The 21,591-nt window shown below is 32.2% G+C and overlaps 4 protein-coding genes across 4 annotated transcripts; 1 reads left to right on the top strand and 3 right to left on the bottom strand.

Annotated features, from left to right (window-relative positions):
• Nucleotides 1–601: 601 nt before the first annotated feature.
• LOC11406744 (putative F-box/LRR-repeat protein 9) lies at nt 602–946 on the bottom strand. Its single transcript, XM_024778921.1, has one exon. It carries the CDS (start codon nt 944–946, stop codon nt 602–604), a length of 345 nt encoding a protein of 114 aa, XP_024634689.1.
• Nucleotides 947–7,278: 6,332 nt separating this feature from the next.
• Nucleotides 7,279–8,893, bottom strand: LOC11410324 (putative F-box/LRR-repeat protein 9). Its single transcript, XM_003600681.2, has 3 exons — nt 8,553–8,893; nt 7,448–7,974; nt 7,279–7,358 (listed from the first exon to the last, which is right to left on the bottom strand). Exons 1-3 carry the CDS (start codon nt 8,891–8,893, stop codon nt 7,279–7,281), a joined length of 948 nt encoding a protein of 315 aa, XP_003600729.2.
• A 4,924-nt stretch (nt 8,894–13,817) lies between these two features.
• On the top strand, nt 13,818–15,362 carry LOC11410322 (HMG-Y-related protein B). Its single transcript, XM_003600679.4, has 2 exons — nt 13,818–14,009; nt 14,620–15,362. Exons 1-2 carry the CDS (start codon nt 13,956–13,958, stop codon nt 15,118–15,120), a joined length of 555 nt encoding a protein of 184 aa, XP_003600727.1. The 5' UTR covers nt 13,818–13,955; the 3' UTR covers nt 15,121–15,362.
• Nucleotides 15,363–20,130: 4,768 nt separating this feature from the next.
• On the bottom strand, nt 20,131–20,641 carry LOC11417964 (protein AGENET DOMAIN (AGD)-CONTAINING P1). The gene has a single exon (XM_003600678.2). The coding sequence runs from the start codon at nt 20,614–20,616 to the stop codon at nt 20,176–20,178; it is 441 nt and encodes a 146-aa protein (XP_003600726.1). The 5' UTR covers nt 20,617–20,641; the 3' UTR covers nt 20,131–20,175.
• Nucleotides 20,642–21,591: the final 950 nt, after the last annotated feature.

Genomic DNA, 21,591 nt, shown 5'->3' with positions numbered 1-21,591 from the left:
AATAAATTATTCGTTGTTGCATGTAGCTATATAAGCAAAATAAATAAGTAAAATCATAGATGAGTCGAGCATAATATATTTGCAAACCATGCAAATCGTATGAGAATAAAAGTAATGTATATAATTTTAGTGTATAAAAGTAAGATTTTTTGTGATTGGAGGTGACTTCTAGCTAGGAAAATAGGGTGTTTTGTTGTATTATGAGAGGCATTCGAACCATCTTTCTTGTCTTCTTTTTTAAGCTGTGTTTTGATCGTACATCTTTCAATTTTGTAGGTCAATTACTATTTATATTTTTCCTATTCTTATCTAAAATAATTTAGTTTGCCATTAAAGAAAAATATTTGTATATTATATTATTTTTGCACAAACAACATTTATGCAATGAAAATTAAATTAAATGTGTCATAGATATTACACAAATAATTATAAATTGGAAAATGACTATCAAATGTATCGTTTTATACATGATGCAAAAAAGATATATCATTTTATACTCCTTTTTGTATCAATTTATTCTAACCTACATTTTGTACTAATCAGAAATAAGAAAAAATCCTAACCAAATTAATTGAATGAAAACAAAAGGAAGATAATAGTATTACCTTTCAGCTAATCGTCTGATAAGATCATCAGTAACAAAATACTCAACATTAATTTCTTCCACATGATCACCACCTTGATCAACAGCATACATACAAATCTTCTCCAAGTTATGTGGTGAATGGAGACCATTGATCATTTCAATGCTCTTCCACATGAGAGGATCCCTACAAATTTCCCTCCACATAGGACACACTAGACGTGCATTCATCACTAGGTCAACAGCACCAAGCAATTTGAGTATATTTGATGTCACATCTTTTGGAATTTCAAGCCAATTTCGAATTAATCCTAATGTGTTTTCCAATTTCACTTTGTTTGTTTCCATTGAACTTGAACCCATCTTTTTTTCTTTTTCTTTGAGGTGATTGTGAATACAAGTCTCCATGGCTTGAGGTTGATTTAGAGGCATTTATATATAGTTTCATCAATGCACTTTGAATTAGAGAATTATAAAACTCCCCCGGGAGAAAAGGGGTCGCATGGTTTGTTTTGAGTAAGGTCGCATCGTTTCATATAAACCTTAGTGGTATAAAACCTTTTTGGCTTCCTAAATATCGTTTATAAAGTTTTATGGGTGCATTTGATTTTCTAAAAAATGAAGGACAAGACAAAACAATTCCAGTTGTTCAGTGTTTGATTTGTAAAACTGTTTTAGGTACACGATAAACTGGAGGCAAGGGATAGGACAAAAACATATATTTTTGTCCCTCACCAAACCACATCACAACTTTTTGTCCCACGTACAAGTTGTTTAAAATACCAAAATAGCATTTTGTCCCCCAAAAATCGTATAAAACAAAAAAATTATTTAATGCCATAAAAATTTGTCTTGTGATGTTATACCTTATGTTGTGTTGTTTTGTCTTGTATTGTTCTGTCCAATACTTGTTATTTTGCAAACCAAACATACCTAAGTGTCCCCATGAGCTTGGCTCATTTGGTAAGTGATCATATACAGTTAATATGTGCAGGGGCCGGGGTTCGAACCCCGGACACCCCACTTATTCATCTTTAAGGTGAATTTCTCTAGCCACTAGACTACTTGACAAAAAAAAAATTTGATGTTTTAAGTAATTATTATTAGTATTTTCATATATGCGGAAATAGTTAAGGCCAGCCGACATGAACCTATGGCGTCTGGTCGAGTCATATTTTTTAAAATGAAAATGTTAACAAATGTCTTGTTTGAGCATCTAAAAATAGTAACTTTTACATTAAAATTTGTATAGTTATAATTTTTACATGTGTTTGACTTGTATTCACAAGACAGGATTTATTTTACTCCCTCCGTCCTTATATCTAAGCATTTATTTGATTTTATTTTTGTCCCTAAATGTAAACCACTTTTCAAATTACTAGATGCATTTATTATTTTTTTTCCTAAAATATGAAAAGTCAAATTTAATACACATACAAACAAATGACAATTTCGTAATATTAACACATAAAACAGATACATTAATTACACTAACAACATTTCTTAATAAATGTGAAAAAAAACAACGGATGCCTACATTAAGGGACAGAGGAAGTAATAGGTTCCTTAAACAATGTTGTTATGACACTTGTTAGCAAAACCTTTTTAAAAAATGGAGAATGACAAGGCATTTTTGAAAGTTTATTTCACTAAAAGCTATAGGCAACATAAAAAAACAAAAAGGTTTTTAGTTCTACTAAGTTATGTTTCGATAAACACTTAAATTTAGAGTTGATATATCATTTATGTACAAGTTATTTATATAACGAACGATAAAATTAAAATATTTTCAAATAAGTTATTGTTGTTGTGTGCAAGTGTAAGTTATATGTCCCACATCGGATAAAAGAGTAAAGGTTAAACACCTTATAAGTAAGAGGACCCATAAACCCATTGTCTTAAGGTTTTGGGTAAGAGTGTGGCGTCTCTCTTGCTTATGCGGTTGTTTTAGCCTCGATGTGGACGGTCCCCCAAGCTCCCCTCGTGACCCAGCTTTGGTATCAAAGCCCCGTCGGTTCGACGAAGGGTACGACCGAGGCCGCCGTTCAATTGCGCAGAAAGCTAAAAAATCTTTCGCTCTGGGGGAGCACGATAAAGTGATGAAGTCACACTTGAGGGGGGAATGTTTTTGTGTGCAAGTGTGAGTTATATGTCCCACATCGGATTAAAGAGTAAAGGTTGAACACCTTATAAGTAAGAGAACCCATAAACCCATTGTCTTAAGGTTTTGGGTAAGAGTGTGGCGTCTCTCTTGCTTATGCGGTTGTTTTAGCTTCGATGTGGATGGTCCCCCAAACTCCCCTCGTGACCCAACAATTATAATATGTCCAGTGAGGAACTGATAGAAGCAACAGTGGCGGAAGGTGCTCCGATATGGTGGTGTTGAGTCTTCACAGTGAGAATAACTGTCTCCGTGAAGTGTGGTGTTTCATCAGGAGGCCGTTGGGAGGCACGTGTACAGTGTCTGAAGCACGGGGGCGTGCTTGGGTGAGGTGGTGTGCACCAGAGTTAGGGTGTTTGCCCAAATGATGTGTGTTGATCCGATGGACTTCTTGTCCACGTACTGTCAGCATTGACTTGACTTTCTAGCCGGTCCAAAACGGTTGCCCCCTATAAGTCGTTGTTGCCTTTATGGCGTAATGATTTAGTCATGTGAGGCATTCTGACTAGGCGCCCTTGAATATTTGGCGTCCTCAAAAGTCTTTAAAAAATTTATTTGCCACCGCGTACTGGGTATAATGGCGTCCTGAATCAATGAGTGAGAGTAGTTTGCATTAAATGATCTGAACTAGAACATTCAAGATGTGATTATTGTTCAGTTTTACTTTCCACGTGTCAGCTTCGTGGGCAATCCATTATGGTTTGTGCATGTATTTTTTTTTATCTGAACGGACTTTTTTTTAGTGTGAACAAGGTTTTTCGTGTAGAGATTAACCTCGAGTTGTAAGGTACCACAACAAACATTTAAACTCATTCACAACTGACAAAGCAAACATGAGAGTAAAAGTGCCTTTTATCAACCATTGAATCAAATACAAGTTCAAATTAAAACTCTTATTTTAGTGACTCATGTGCCTTAATTTATTTATTTTTTCAGTTTTACCATCATATTTGTTTGTTTCAAGTTTTCTTTGTCTCCGTTCTTTACAGCAAACATGTTTACAATTCCATCTGCACTTGGTTCCTCACCAGGGCCGTCCCTTACGGGATGCAAACAGTTGTACTGAGTTGGACCTCCAAAATTTGGAGGTCCAAATTTTATTTTATTTTTGGAGGTCCAAATTTTATTTTATTTTTATATACTGCAACTAAATAATTAATGTATAAAATAGCGTGATTTTCCCTTAAAAAAATGAATGTATAAAATAGTGCGATTTAAATTTCAGATATGGCTAAACGGCCTATCGGTTCAGACATGAGCTTGCATTGCCTTCTTCTTGGTTCGTCACCCAAGATTCATCTTTTTCTTTAACTAATTTTCTTTTTTTCTTCTTAAAAAAAATTAGTATGAAATTTTATTGGTTTTATTGAGTCCATCGTTGCTCCATTTAGGCTTCCTCAATTTACCCAATTTCATATCTATAAAATTAATGGTTGTGATTAAAAGGTTTGGAAAAGACAATTCTTTAATTCCAAAAAAAGCATGCGCGCTCTTATACCGATACAAACTCACTTTCTTCCTTCTTTCATAATCTCACAATTGTCTCTCTCCCTTCCACCGGCACCGCCGCCGCCATCGCCACACCTCTCCCTCCATCCACCGGCACACTTTTCCCCTTCTGCTCCACATCACCTCACCTAAATCATTCTCAGTCAAACTTTTCTCTTCATCGTTGTTGCCGCTTCAAGCTGCCATCATTAAATGGTTGTAAAAAATTGTGATTTTATAGCTCTGAAACCTTAAAAATTCCACCAAGACCTGAAATGGTTGTTTCAAATTTTGAATGGATTAAAATTAAAAAACATTCCTTTTTATAAGTTGATGTTCTGTTTTTTATTAAAAAAAAAAAATGTTTAAGAAGAGTTGCTTCATATGTTTGTTAGAATAAATGATTTAGAATTTGTTAGAAATCCATATGTTTGCTTAATTTGGTTCAGGTGCCGGTGGTTTTTGCTTTGTACAGGAACTAGTCAAATGGATTTTTGTGGTATCGGAGAATTTGATTTAGAAATCCATATGTTTGCTTTGATTTAGAAATCCAAATGGATTTTTGCGGTATCAGAGAATTTGATTCAGTTGCTTCATATGTTTGCTTGAAATCCATATGTTTTCTCTGATTTAGAACTTGTATCGGTATCAGAGAAAAGGAAGGAGAGTTTGTAGCAGTCGCGCGTAGGCTTTTTTTTTGGAATTAAAGAATTGTCTTTTCCAAATCTTTTAATCACATCCATTGATTCTATTTTTTCCACATGTCACACATCTTTGATATGAAATGGGATAAATTGAGGAAGCTTAAATGGAGCAAAAATGGACTTGTTTTTATTATGGATTTGAGGCTCACCTATCCTCAATCCTCTCTCCAATTCAGCTAAATTTTCCTTAACATATTAGATTATATATTTACAAATAAAAACATAATATGCCAAAAAGAAGGTGGTAGGGAAGCATGTGCAACAAGAGTATGAATGATATTGTTAATAGAACAAATTTTTCTTTCAACTTTTCCATTTTGAGATGAGGTGTGAGGACAAGAAAACTGGAAGCTCTTCCATTTTGTTTACAAAGATTATGGAAAGAAGAATTGTCATATTATTTTCCGTTATCACATTGAAAACATTGTATATCTCTTTTAAATTGTGTTTTAATGTGATTGCGAAAATAAAGAAAAGTGGAAAAAGCTTGAGATTTGTGTGCAATAGGAAAAGTCCATAAAAAAATTGTAAAATCATCAAGAAATAAAATATAGTTAAGATGACCACTAGAACTAAGGGTTGGTGAAGTCCAAAGATTACCATGCACAATATCAAACGGTAATAAAGTGTGAGACAAAGATTCATAAAATGGCATTTTTATTTGTTTTCTAAATTGACAAAACTAACATTCTGAATTGTATTGAGACTTGTTACATAAAATAAATTGTTTCTATGAAGATAATTCAGAATATTTACTTTCATATGTCCTAAACGATTATGGCATAAACTATTGGATCTAGCAATGAAAGAAAAGAGTGTTGAGGTTTGAGTAGGTGGTCTAGTAGTAAGAGGATACTTGTCACCACAGCTATCACATCTCATTAGCGGCATTCCAGTCTGAAGATCCTTCACGGAAAAATCAAATGGGTCAAATTTAATAGAAACTTCATTGTCAATTGTAAATTTTTGCACATAAACAAGGTTTTTGATTAAATTAGGTGCATATAAGACATGATTCAAAGTTAAGGGAGTTTAGGAGTTAGGTAATAATGCATTTTCATGACCAATAGCTGGAATATTATGACTACTACCAACAATAACATGATTACTTATATTGGAATAAGACGTAAGATTACCTTGGTTTGCCGTCATGTGAGATGTGGCTCATGTGTCCATGTACCACTGTTCATCAAGAGGAGTCATAGATAGAGTGTGTGTTCATGTTTCCATGTACCACTGTTCATCAAGAGGAGTCATAGATAGAGTGTGTGTTACAGCTTAAATATTTGTTGGTGTGTATGGTTGTTGTGTTGAAGCCATGTGTGCCTGATGTGGTCACTGCCCAAGAATGTCGGGTTGATGGTTTGGAGCGAATGATTGCTACCAATTTCCACTGATAGGATAGGGGCAAGGAGGGGTGGCCATTTAGATGATTATGTGTTTGTTTCGCCAACGTCATTCCTCCAAGACAATCATATATCGTGCCTTGTAGAAAAGAGGAAGAATTTCAGAATGACGGATTTGAGAGCCAATTGTAGCATATGCATCAGAGAGACGAGAAATGAGCTGAAGAACCATACGTTTGTTAGAAACAGGGGCACCAACATGAGACAAATGATCATAAAGATACTAAATGTATTTGCAGTATGATGAGGCATCAAGGGATATTCAACAAAAAAAAAAACACAACAACGTGAAGAGAAGCCTTGACAAAGAACAATGATACTAAGATGCTTAGAAAATCCATTTCCTTGGTTAGTTTGTATAAAAAAAAAAAAATTAAAAGACCTGCATATAGGAAGTGAGATTACTATTTTTCAGTAAATTCTAACTTATTATGATTTAAAGATCTAAAATGCAAAGCGGGGTATGATCCATTCATAGCATCTCATTTTGCTGAAGGTTAATAGAAACAACTTTTTTGGCACACATGTTGCACTCTCTTAAAATACGTATAAGCAATGTAAAACTGCATTTTTTTTTTGTTAACTTCATAAAATTTATCCATTTATTCCTTGGTGTCAAGGAACCAGAATTTCTAAAAAATTTATAATTTTAAAGAAAATTTATTTTAAGTCAAAATCTTTAAAGTTTTATCAAATGTTTCAACTACTTTAATGAGTATTTATCAATTTTTAATATACGAACTTTGATGTTCATGTTTCAAGTTTGCATAAACAGCCAACTAATTGATTAACATTTCGTGAGAGAGGAAGGGGCTTTCAAAAATGAAACAAAGTTCTCCAAATCAAAATATTTCAGCAATACAACCAACAATAATCATGTCAAAAAACCAACAATAGTAAACCAAAAATGATTTTTATTATATTTCAAACAAACAATTAAAAGACTCTCAAATATCTCCAACAAAATTCCTTCAAAACATCCCCAACAACAGTGCTTCTCTTCAATTGATCCATGCCTATCAGAATAGCACTTAAACTAAGAACAACATTTAATGAAACTTATAAAAATTCATGTGTGTGAACTTCCTCTTCATTCGTTTGCTACCTTTGACACGGCATTCGCAATAAAACTCATAAACAAAATCATCATCATCAGCATTATCATATCCATTTATATACTCATTTGGATACCTAAAATATTTCACCCTAGAATTTTCAAAACATCTTTTCGCCAAATTTCCATGAATAACTAGATTGTAACACATACGAACATCAAGAGATTCGAGGTAAGGACAACCATCAAAAATAGCAATTAAACCATCGTTCGTGAGTTTGTTTCCCCATAGCTCAAGATCCCGTAGCTCGGGCATTGTTTTTGCAATAGCAAGCGCTTCTTTGTTGCATTTGTAACCTTTGTAAGACCCACAAAGAATTCCTTTGAAGGGTTGATTGAATTTCAATGTCTTCAAAAGAGGACAATTTTTGCCGATAGCTTCAAGAGAGACATGGTTTAAACTGGTGAATGAAAGTTCAAGCTCCTCTAATAGTGAAAACTTTTTGGCAGCAATAGTAAAAACTGTATTAGAAATTTCCAAGCATTTTGAGATGCGAATGCGTCGCAAATTACTAGTTCTGCACAATTTGAAGGTAAAATTGGACAGCAGAAATCATTAATCCAAGAAATAGAAAATAAATGTTTAGTTGTTACATCAAAATAAATAAGTAAAATCATAGATGGGTCGAACGTAATATATTTGCTTGTACTATGAGAGGTATTCGAACCATCTTTCTTCTTTTTTAAGATTCTTTTTTTGATTTCGACATGAGTCGAATACCCCTTGTACTTCTTTCAATATTGTGGATTAAGTACTATTTATATTAATCCTATTCTTAGCTAAAATAATTAAGTTTTCCGTTTCAAAAAAAAACATAAGATTTCATATATTATATATTTATGCACAAATAACATATATGCAAAAACAAAAAATTAAATAAAATTTGATATAAATATTACACAAATAATTAAAAATTGGAAAAAGACTTTTCAAATGTATCGTTTTATACTTGGATGAAAAAAAATCATTTTATACGCCTTCTTTTTGTATCAATTTATTCTAACCTGCATTTTGTGCTGAATAGAAATAATAAGAAAAAAGAACAAATCCTAACTAATTAATTGAATGAAACCAAAAAGAAGATAATAGTATTACCTTTCAGCTAATCGTCTGATAAGATCATCAGTAACAAAATACTCAACATTAATTTCTTCCACATGATCACCACCTTGATCAACAGCATACATACAAATCTTCTCCAAGTTATGTGGTGAATGGAGACCATTGATCATTTCAATGCTCTTCCACATGAGAGGATCCCTACAAATTTCCCTCCACATAGGACACACTAGACGTGCATTCATCACTAGGTCAACAGCACCAAGCAATTTGAGTATATTTGATGTCACATCTTTTGGAACTTCAAGCCAATTTCGAATTAATCCTAATGTGTTTTCCAATTTCACTTTCTTTGTTGCCATTGAACTTGAACCCATCTTTTTTTTCATTTTCCTTTTTTGAGGTGATTGTGAATACAAGGCTTGATGGCTTGAGGTGATAGTGTACATTTATATATAGTTTCACCAATGCACTTTGAATTATAGAATTAAACTCCACCGGGAGAAAAGGGGTCGTATCGTTTCATATGAACCTTAGTGGGTATAAAACCTTTTGGCTTCCTAAATATCGTTTAAAAAATACTCCCAAATCCTCAAGGTCTTGAATGCTTACATTTATAATGGTTTATCTTTTAAGTAATTATTATTATTTTCATAAAAAGGATATTTGTAATAGGGCTAAATTTAGGTATTGTTTATACTTCTCTCTTCACTATATGTGGAAATAGTTAGGCCAACCGACACGAGCCTATGACCTCTGGTCGGGTCATAAAAAAATGGAGAATGTCGAGATTTTTAACCGACACAAGCCTATGACGTCTGGTCGGGTCATATTTTTTTTTAAAATGGAGAATGTCGAGATTTTTTTGAAAGTTTATTTTACTAAAAGATTAAACTACAAGCAGCTGAAAAAAGTCTTTTAGATATATCAAATCATGTTTCGATAAACACTTAAATTTAGAGTTTATATCATTTTCCTCTTATTTATAAGCTATTTATATAACAAATGATGAAAATAAAATTATTTCCAGATAAGCTATAAATTATTTTCCTAAGCTATCTTGGAGAGTTTGTGAAAATAAGCTTTCTTTTTTTTTTAAAGGAAATAAATAAACAAGACAAAGAAACTAAGACAAACGATTCCTAAAAACACCGGAAGCGTCCGCCAACAAGATAAGGTTCAATTGAGGAGGTGGAGAAGTCCACATCTTCAAAGTGTCCACATTATTCGCACCAAAATTTGCCAACCAATCGGCATACTCATTACCTTCTCTCAAGGTGTGGTTGAAGGTCACCGGCCAAGGGAGGGAAAAATAAGCTAAAAATAACTTATGAACATCTCATAAATTATCTCAAGAGTTAAAAAGTGCTTATACAAGTACATCATCCCCCTCCCCCTCTTCCAAAATATAAGTAGAAATTAGTCAACATAAATTACAGTATTTGGTTCAAAATTTGTATCAAATATATTAATTTATGTTGACTTATTTTTTCTTACATTTTAAGACGGATGAAGTAAGCTCAAACAAACCAATTTAAACAGACCAGAGTCAACCTACTTATGTAGATACAAATAAAAAAATTACTCTTATTATAACAAATTGTAACATATACAATCCCGCTGATTGAATATCGTTGATCTATTAACTTATATTTGGAGCTAAATCATGGTATCTTCTCTTGGAGAGTTTATCACTTGTATTTAAATTCAACGGCTCAAAAAAAACCTCTTATTTTAGTGAATCACGTGCTTTAATTTATTTATTTTTCAAGTTTTTCAATCATGTTTGTCCGTTTCAAGTTTTCTTCCTCCCCCTTATTCGCAACAAACCTGTTTACAATTCCATCTACACTTGGTTAATCACCATAGTAAAAAAAATATAAAAATTCTAGCTTTTCCTTCATCATTATAACCAGCACTTATCATCAAGAAACCAATTTAAAAAGTAATATAAAAATACTCAAAACACATCAAGAATTCAAGACTCAAATCAAGCACCATTAGCATCAGGGTCATATATGAGGCAGGGCGAGTAGGACGACCGTCCTAAACCCCAAAGAATAAGTATGAAATTTGGACCTCAACAGAAGAAAAAAAAATAGGGGTTTATTAGGCCTTAAAATAATTACTTAGTTTTTAAAAGAAATGTGTAATTGTTAGTACGGAGTTGGCTTAGTTCTGTATTGACTTATTTATAATTTATGAGGTTATAATGGGAGTTCAAATCCGTAGTCTTCCACCATCCCAAACCCTTTTGTCAGAATCAAAAGAAATCATCATTCATCCCTTATTTGGAAAAGTTGTAGGCTAAATAATTGAGGGTTATACGTCATTAGACATGTTTTAGTTTTATGAGAAGATATTTTGATACTTATTGGATAAATTATGAATTAAAAAAATCTTGCACAACTTCTAAGATTGTGTTTTCTCATAAGGATTTGTCGGATGTTGATGCAAATGATCTTTTTTTTTTTAATTAAAAATCTTACAAATATCTTTGCCAAATATGTCAATGTCAACATTTGAAATTAAGGATTTTGTCAAAGCCGCGAATTGTTATCCGAATGTTTCAATTGTTTATCGAATTCTCTTAACTATATGTCGTTGACTGTGGCAACTGTTTGAAATAAGTTTTTCGAAGTTAAAATTATTAAAAAATTAATTGTGATAAAAAAAAATGTTACAAGAAATATTGAATGTTGTAGCCAATTTCGAATTAATCCTACTGTGTTTTCCAATTTCAGTTTCTTTGTTGGCATTGAACTTGAAGCCATCTTTTTCTTTTTCTTTGAGGTGATTGTGAATACAAGGCTTGATGGCTTTGAGTGATAGTGTACAAATTTATATATAGTTTCACCAATGCACTTTGAATTAGAGAATTAAACTCCACCGGGAGAAAAGGGGTCGCATCGTTTAATTTTTTTTTTTTTTGGTTACAGAAATTTTAGCGTGAGGGAATTGGTGCCCCACTCCAAGGCAGGGAAGACATTCGGGCTTAAAGAGCACTTACAAAGGTAATTACATTTACCTCCCTTCAAAGGCACTAGCGAGGCTCGAATCCGAATTCCTTAGTGGGTATAAAACCTTTTGGCTTCCTAAATATCGTTTAAATAATACTCCCAAATTCTGAAGGACATCAATGCTTTATGCTACGTTTATAATAAAGTTTTATCTTATAAGTAACTATTATTATTTTCATAAAAGGGAAATTTATAATAGGGCTAAATTTAGGTATTGTTTTTATTGCTGACCTCACTATATGTGGAAATAGTTAAGGCCAACCGACACGAGCCTATGACGTCTGGTCGGGCATATTTTTTACATCATTTAAACTCCGATTTCTTCAAATTCAAATCAGTCAACACTCCAATAAAAAGTAAGTTTTTATAATCAAGTACCATTGAAATTTTATGTTTATATGTTACATTTTTCCTCTTATTAGAAATGTTTTAGTTTTAGGGTTTGTTTAAATTTTGAATTTTTTGGCAAGAAATTATACAATGTTTACATGTAAATGACTTATGTTGCTTAAATGTTTAGATGTTTGCATGTTTGTGTTTTAGTTTTTAGTTTTAGGGTGTATGTATAATTTGCACTTCAAGTGTTTGATGAAATGTTTGAATGACTTTTTCATTGATCGTTATTAATTTCTTATGGTGTAGATCTGAAGCAATGATCAATTCTCGAGTAGATTCGGACACAAGGTTAGCTGAAAGTCTGTTTCAACGGTGGAAAGCCCAACAAGTTGTTCAGGGTTCGGCTCAATGTCAGGTTAAAATATCTGAAGGATCGACTGGATGAAATCATCTAACGACTCAACCGTGAATACACAAGGAGGGTGGAAGACGTTTGGTATGAACGTCCTTCGTTGGCGTTCATCCAGATGATGCTCACGAAAGACAACAACGTAAGGAGCATGTTCTTGATATTTGATTAGCACAACTTGTTCCCGACAATCGAGATAGATGCTCCGTTGCTGAGATCGCCTGAAGATATTCTCAAGAGTTTGAATCGGTCAGATGAAGGTGTGTAGGTAGTATTATTATGTTGTGTCCTTATTTTGTTGAATTTTAGTTTAATTCTTGTTAGTTTGCTGAAGATGTTGACATTGAAGTGTCTTTTACATAGCATAAAGGTTTGGTGGTCTCTTTTAAATTTTGAAAGCATGAATAGAACACAACATGTAATCTACCGAATCAACTATATAAGTTCTCACATCAAATAAGATGAGTGGGACAAAAGGGATTGCACTTCTAAGATGTTGTTTTGTGTTTGATCATGTTCCTTTGTCAATTGAAACTTGTCAGTTGGTATGACAGTAGGATTAAGTTCAAAAGAATATATTGAAATGCACTCCTTTTTGTCACTACTCATCCTATATGAAAATATTCGATGTGATAACATATAAAGTTGATTTGGTAGAATACATGTGTTGCATTCTCTTCATTCTTTTGAGTTTTTAAAGAGACTACCAAATTTTTACACTAAGTATAAGACATTTCAATGCTGACATTTTCAACAAACTTGTAAAAATTTAATTTAAATCCAACATCATGATGATATCACATATTTAAGGAGAATGTAATGTAACGTAACATAGATTAATGTAGTAGTTAATTATGTTTCTGGTTCCCATAGACATTCCAACTTTTCATTCTAGTCTATCTAACATTATTCTTCGACATTTGGTCCTATAAAAGTTTATTATCATCACTTTTGATCACTATTTTTAAGTCTAACTCATGTGTCACATTTGAAGCTGTGTCATTTGAATTTTTGTCACGATCATATCTAGAAAAGAAATGATATTTGAACATCCATTTAATGATAACTTTTGCAACAATTTTCTCTCTTATATTCATATTATTTTTTACATTATCTCTCTATTGATATGATTTCCGTGCAAATACCACTTTTTTCTTTGTAAAATATGGTTGTCAAATAAATTGTCACTAAATTGGTTGTTCAAATAACACCCCTCTATCTAGAAAGTGTTCATTTTGTGATTTTGGGTATCTGTTTGTCTCATTCTGGTTTAGGCTTTGTTGCTACTGGGCCCCACATTCACAAGTCAGTTCATCCACAACCATGGACAAGATGGTACTTTCACAACAGTAAAAAACAAAATTTCCAATAATCTAACAAAAACGAAACTTTATTCCACGTCATCAATCCGTGTGTTTCACTCTCACGGTAAGCTCTCGTCGTTGGATCAACGTTTCATCTGTAATTATTAACCGTCCATTTGTTTCTGATTGAAAGAAAGAAAGAACTATATTTTATTTTGTATATAATAATCTACCTTCAAATCAGATCCTCAATTTCTTGCAGATTCTGGGCAAACAAAGACAGTGCTAGTTTGAAACTCTACTTGCTCTTTAAGGTTGTTTTTCTGAAGATCCGAGGTTGTAAAGCTTCAAAACTCTTCTATCAACTTTTATGGCTACTGGAGTGGTTATTAATAAACCTCTTTCAATTCCATCATACCGTGAGGTAAATTTCAGTTAACCATCTTTTTCTTTAGTATTCGGAGTTTTTACCGCTGATTAGCATAGACTAATATCCGTTGTAGACTTGTTGGACACACAAAACGAGTTCTCTTATTTCAACTAAATTTTTTTATATGTAAGAGTCAAAGATCAACCTTTGACCATTTCATTTAATCACATGTTTGTTTATAGAACTATCTTATCAAATTTTAAAACTATGTTAAATATACCAAAATGTTCACTAGCTTAGTCATAGCTGGTTCTGTTTTTCACCTTAGTTAAGTTTAGATCTTTGCTTATGTTATGGTTTTCATTGTTTTATTCTTGCATGTTAATTTTAGAATTGAAATGTGTGGAGTTAGGGAAAGGCATCAAAAGGAGATATTCTCAAGTTTGATTTTCTTACACCAACAATAAAAATATTTAATTAATTGGGTGCGCCATAAAAGCGTTGTTTAATAAATTTATAATAAGAAATTTTATTCTTGTACCAAAAAAAAAAAACAATTTTGTTCGTATTTCATGCCCCTATTTGAGATAAACACTTTGTCTCCGACAATTATTCAAAATTATCAATTCTGAATTTGAATGTATGTTTGTATTTCATTTTTCAGATGATTTTGAAGGCAATAGAAGGATTAAATGAAGAAAATGGTTCAAACAAATCATCAATTTCCAAGTACATAGAATCCACATACGGTGGATTGCCTCAAGGACACAAGGTACTACTCAACTTGCACCTTGCAAGAATGAGGGACAGTGGTGAATTAGTATTTTGGAAAAACAACTACACCAAGCGTGATCCAAATGCTCCACCTAGAAGGGGCCGTGGAAGACCACCCAAGGCTAAAGAGTCTTTTTCGTCGGGAGCCATGTACTCACAACCCAAGCCTAGAGGCCGTCCGCCAAAGGATCCAAATGGCCCACCAAAGTCTCCACAAATGAAGGCTCCTGTTGGGACAGGAAGACCTAGAGGTCGGCCCAGGAAGATGTCTCGGCCAACTGGAGCCTTTGACGGACCATTGCCTTTGGCTTTAGGGACCGGAGGTAGTGGGAGGCCTAGGGGTAGGCCTCCAAAGATGAAATCCACAACATTGGCTGAAATTAACGCTTAATGATTGATCATGGTTTGGATTTTATTATGTCTTGTATGAAAATGAAAGTGTTGTTTTTGAAGAACCTAAATAAAGTGTAATTGTTTAGTTTGGGGTTAGACTATTGTCGCTGTTATGTGAGTTGTTATGTACAATTGTGTATTAGTTAGATGTGACTCATGTGAGCTTTGTTGGTTTGAAAATTGTAAAAATTGTGAAAATATGACAATTTGTAGTATTGACAGCAACCGATTCTTGTTTTAGAGTTTGTTCAAAATTTTACATTTGTTGTTCAAGCTTAACACAACCCTCTTCTTTTATCTGAACTTGAGACCAATAAATACACAATAAAGCTAAACATAGGATAATGTAATCTTGAGTCTTGACGAGTAGAAAGAAAAACATATCTTAGATTCGATGAATCCGATTGTTTTATTTTGTTTTAGTCACATTATATATTTCTAGTTTCAATTGATATGGATGGTGTGACATGCATAATAAGCAGATGTGTTTATACCTTTTTTTTTTGTAAAGATGGATTTATACGATAAAAAAAAAAAAAAAAACGGTTATGCTAACTTGTGTCCTAAGGAATGTTAAACAACCCAAAAATAAAAATATTTCCTTAATACTTGTGCATTCAATCAATTAAAAGTTAAAAATTAAATTTAATGCACGAAATACAACAAAAAAATTCTACATTAACTTATGCTTTAAGGGTACAAATTACTATTAAAAATACTTTTTTTTTTGTTTCTACTTTACACAAAGATTTTCCTCTCCAAGAGTATGACGATTAGTGACATTACTTTGCTCAATCAAGCCTTTCACGTCTTGAATCAAAACTGTGTAGACATGAAAACGTATATGATTGGCCCTTTGATGAAATTTAAACTCGCCTAAATTATTATTATATAATAGTGTTAATGTTATTGTTTTAAGTTAGTTTCATAGGAATGAAATTTATAATTATAAAAAAAAAAAAAAAAAAAATAGGTATTGGTCTTCTAAAAAAAGAAAACCAAATAAGATAATGGGAAATTCAAACTTTTTTTTTTTAAATTATTTATATTTAAAAATGTATTTTTGTATTTTTTTGGTGGTGGCCGGGGTTTGAATCCCGAACCTTGCATATATTATGCATTGTCCATACCAACTGAGCTAAGCTCATGAGGACTTAAAAATGTATTTGTCAATGCTAATTAATATTACCAATTTTGTTAAAATCGTTTATCAAGATAAAATTCTTTGGATATAAATTACATTAATTTTCAAATGCTTAATTCCACTTAGTCTTCAAATATCAAATTGTACGATTTTGATCATTTACTTTTTTGAGTGATTTAAATTCTCCAAGTTTTTCCCTAATTGCAATTAGGGGGTTGTTGGATCATGAAAGGGTATGAAGAATATTCAACATTGAACAAACACAAATAAATTTAACACCTTATCTTATCAAAAATCTTAAGACGTTAAGTATATGAATATACGATGTTCAACTATCACTTTTCCATCTAATGTGAGACCTTGCTCACACTCGATATACCAAAAATATTCCCCTCAAATGTGACTCTATCCATTTATCTAGGTATGCTCTCCTTAAAGTGGGAGCTTTTTTTCATTCATATAAATTGCAATATTGTCGACACTCAACATCAATCAACGGGTCTACGGTCAAACCATGCAACTCTGGTACCAAGTTGGATAATGAGGAGGGTCCGTGGATCATTGACTTTTGAGCAACAACACAATTTAATTTGACATCACGTCTTAACACAAAATCATAAGACATTAGGTATATGATATTCAACTACCACTTTTTCATCTAGCATAAAAGTCTAACTCACTTAATAAACCATAATACATAATTTTTTATCGATTATTGTTGAACAACATTTCCATAATCCACAAGATATCGTAGATTTTATGGTTCCTAGCTGAGAAATAGGAAGCTCGAAGTTTATTGCAATTAAGGGAACTTGTGATCGTGCACTTGTGATGGCGCAAACATTCTGCAAGAGTTTTATTGACCATGTGACTAGTATTTACAATATGTTCGGAGTTGTATACCCTCGCTCTGATTATGTTATCAGGGGAAAACTTATTGTTAGGGGCGGGCATGGTTCAATTTGGGATCAATAAACTGAACTGAACTGTTTGCTAAATTTGAAATAACTGAACTGAACTGTTTGCATTTCGAACTGAACTGTTATTATTGTTACCTTTGAAAAAAATATGAAAAAAACAAATGAAATTGAATTTTAGTTCCCGAACTGAACTGAACTATTCTGAACTGAACTGTTTTGAACTTTTTCAATTCAGTTTGAGAACTGTTAGTAATGGTTCAGTTTTTTTTTTGTTCAGTTCAGTTTTTAGTTTTTTTACCCACCCCTATTTATTGTTATGATCTATTTTACTGCTTTCTTTATTTTGGTCGTTTTGGGATAGTATAGGGGATTCCATGTGGTCGAGGAGATCGGTCTTTAAACCTTTTATTTAGTCAACTTTAAGATCTTCCTTGAAACTTTTTGTTATTGAAGCTTCATGACTAGGGATATTCAAAAAGAATTTTAAAGTCCTAATGTTTTAGAAAGTCAATTTCAATATTTTTTTTAACAAGAAGTCAATTTCAATATTAAAATTAATGTCCAACAAATTTACTAATGTGTTTTTGGTTAATTTCTTAATTTCTCTAATTTAATGGGCTATATGGTCATTTGTCATATATAATCCTGAAAAATCGATAACAAATGAAGCAATTGGATATTATTAAAAAAAATATATCAATCTACTACTATAGTATAATCAATGTCCAGCAAATTTATTTATTTGTCATCTGTCAAATTCTTAATGGCTCTAATTTAATGAGTTACATGGTCATTTGTGATACACATAGTCCTTAAAAATCGATAACAAACTAATTTTTAAAAAGGTTATCTACTACTTCTAATTCTACCATATTAAAATGGCAAACTTTATGGTACACCAAAAAATTTAGGTGTATTGGTACACCAAATCAATAAATTAATTTAAATGTGTTATTTTATGAAGAGAAAATTATTTACTATTACCTATAATTATAATAATTAAATATTATTTACCAAAAGCGTCAACGAAATAAAATTTAATTTTCTGAATTTTTAGTACTCATAATAGAGAATTTTAATTATTTTTTATAATAAAATGTAAAAAAAAAAAATTAGTATGATTTTTATAAACAATGAAATGATGTTTTTTCTTATGAAATGACATTTTTTAAAATATAAATATCAACAAATAGCTCTTTATTCCAAAAAAATAATAGTTAATTTAAAGAGTTTTGAAGTAGGAGTACCGATACACCTTAATTTGTGGATGTATCGTAGAAGTTTCCTATTAAAATTATCTTCTACTACTTTTTTAGTTTTTACTTGGATTTGGATGAGAATTTTGGTTTGGTGATGAAGGAGAATCTGGGAGTGAAGGAGGATGAAGAAGGGTTTATGCAAGGGAAGAAGAAGTTGGGGTAAAATGATCTTTTCACACGTGTTCGGAAGCATTTAGGGCAAAATGGTTAATTTAGTTGTTATTTGTTGACTAATCATGGTCCTTTACCATCCAGCTTGTGCCAGATCATTGTCACGCCACGAATCACATGCCACATCAGTAATTAAATAGGATTATGATCAAAACTCAAATATTTGCAGTGGTTGTTTGAAAATATTAATAAGTATAGGGACGAAAACTCAAACGACACATATTTATAGGGGTGGATTATATAAATAAGCATATGTTTATTGTAAACAGGTTCTAAACCAAATCCGAACAAAATCTAAACCGATTTTTGTAAGAAAATTGGTTTTTTTTTTTCTACCAAATGTAGTTTTAGGAACCGAATCATAATTTTGGTCCAGTTTGGTTTGACTTTTTCAACATGTCAAAATTCAATTTATCTATATTCTATTTATGAATAATGATATTTAAAATTTTTTACTCTCGCAATCAGGAAATCGAGTCCTTTCAATCAGTCGATCTTATCTGTCTCAAAATAACGAAAAATAAAGACTCAATCGTTTGATTAATCTAACAACTATGATATTAGAAGGCCAACTTATGAACAAAAAACCTAATATCCAACCCAAAACATAACCCTAAAACACATTAAACATGGAATCGTTGCTCTTTTTCTACAGCCCCTTATTCGTGTTTCATTTGCGATAACCCTTTCAACTCCTTTTTTTTTTTTTTAATTTAATGATGATGTTCAAATTGAAATCTTAGACTTTAACTCGATCACCAAAGCAGTTTTACATTGTTAAACCAAAGAGTGGGAAAAAATCAGGGCCGTCTTAAACAATTCATAGGCCTGATTTTAGTTTTTTAAGGACTAACAAAAAAAATTAAATTTTAGGCCCAAAGAAAAATGCTCAACCATGAGTGGCCGCGCCACTGGAGCTCTGTGATGAATTTGTAAATTCTTCAATTTAACTATATATAACTATTAATTTTGTACCATACATATAAAAAAAAAAAACAAGTATTTTAGACCCCAAAGAGATTGAGGTCCAGTAGCATAGCCCAGCCTCGACGGATTATGGGACGACCTTCTGAAACATTAATTTTTTGCCTCATCACTACTTTGAAAACATCCATGAGTATATATATACCACACTGAGGGTAGACCGATCGATGATGGTTTTACAGCGTTGGATTAATATGTTTGATGGGTAGTTTTTTTGTGCACTATGTTTTATTTTAACAATTTGGGCTTAAAATTTTTCAATTGTTAGGTTAATCTAACAATTGGGTTTTATTGTTGTGAGAAATTGACAAGAAAGACCGCTCGGAAGGATCTGGTTCCTTTGTAACCCGCTCTTGATATTGATCAATTGACAACATTTTAATACATCTACATTGAAAGAATAATAGAGAAATGCACATAAATGAGAGATGCGCACATAAATAAATAGGAAAAGAAAACACAAAAGCAATGCAATAAAGACAATTAAATATGGTCAATTACTTATTGAAAATACATAAAACAAAGCCCAATTTCTACGAATTGTAAATATCATGTAATCGATTTATAGATCCAAATTAAGATCTTGTGATCCAGTCTCCTCCAGACAACTCATGATGAACTCGGATCTGATCACAACGGCATAACCTCCTTATAGATATAGTGGGAAAGTACACCCAAATGTAATAATGGTTTCGCCTGAAGACCTTCTTGCTAGTGATTTTCCCTAACCACCATCCATCATTGCAGAAAACATCAACCTTTTGGTTGAGTTGGAACGCGGAAGGATTTTGGACAGATGGTGGTATTGGACGAAGGTCCTTTGATAAAAGTGTCTCCTCGAGAGGTCCAGATTCATCATTCTCAAGAAGGTTCTTGTAACGAACCACATATTCTCCATTCTCGAGGCATGCAACAATTTTGGCCTCAAAGTACGAGCCCCAAAACCCTTCATCTTTGATGCATACTTCAACTAGGTCTCCTACTCGATAGTTAACTATCCTCATTGGTGGACGCATGGTTGCATACGAACAAAAATGAGAGAGAAGGGGAGAGATGTGGAGACAAGAAAAGAGAGATGAGTAGTTCTTATATAATGTGTATTCCGGTGACGTGTAATTTTGTAATTAGGATTGAGATTGTGTTTTTATTTAATAAATTATTCAATAAAAGGATTTTATTGTTTTAAAATTCTAAAATATTTTTTTTTTTTTCAGTTTCTTTAGTCAATAATTATTTTTATCATAACAATCGATATTAGACATATTTGAATATCTGTAAAAAAAAAAAATTAATTAAATCTTTATCATTTTAAAAAAATCAAACGATATATTAATAATCTAGTATTGGAGAAATGTTTTACACATCCTAATCACTATAGAATTTCTCCTATTTTTCCTTCTCCTCTCTTAACCTAGTCGTTGCCATTTTTTATTCTTCTTGAGCTACTGGAGATGGGCGATGTAAGATTAGTTTTGGCCTAAAATCACCCCCTTCAAGTCTCTCTCTCTCTCTCTCTCTCTCTCTCTCTCTCCTCTCTCTCTCTCTCTCTATCAATCTCTCTCCCTCTCTTAGTTAAATGAGCAATTTACACATATATTTAGTTTTTCTTTCGTATTTTGTTTATTATTTTGAGGGCAGTTTTTAAAAGAGAAAAAGTCAACTTAAAAATGCTGAAATGTTATTTTCTTTGTATGTAATACAAATATAAATACTATATATAAAGAAAATAACATGCTTTGACTCTTTTGGGCTGACTTTTTCTCTTTCCAAAATTATCTTCAACTTTCAATACAAATAACACATATAACAAATATATAATAATAAAATCAAATATTAAATAAAAGGTTTTTTCTAGATTACCTTTGAAGAATGGTGGGTAATTTACCCACCAACCAATGAAAATGAGCAATTTGTTGGTGGGGTCAAGATAGTTCATGGATACCACTTAAAAATATGCTTATGTGGTTAATGTGTATTGGTTGGGGTAAATT

This window comes from Medicago truncatula, chromosome 3 (genome assembly GCF_003473485.1).
Source record: "Medicago truncatula cultivar Jemalong A17 chromosome 3, MtrunA17r5.0-ANR, whole genome shotgun sequence".
NCBI lineage: Eukaryota > Viridiplantae > Streptophyta > Magnoliopsida > Fabales > Fabaceae > Medicago > Medicago truncatula.
Note: the sequence above shows the minus strand (reverse complement) of the source record. Positions and strands in the feature narration are given on the sequence as shown.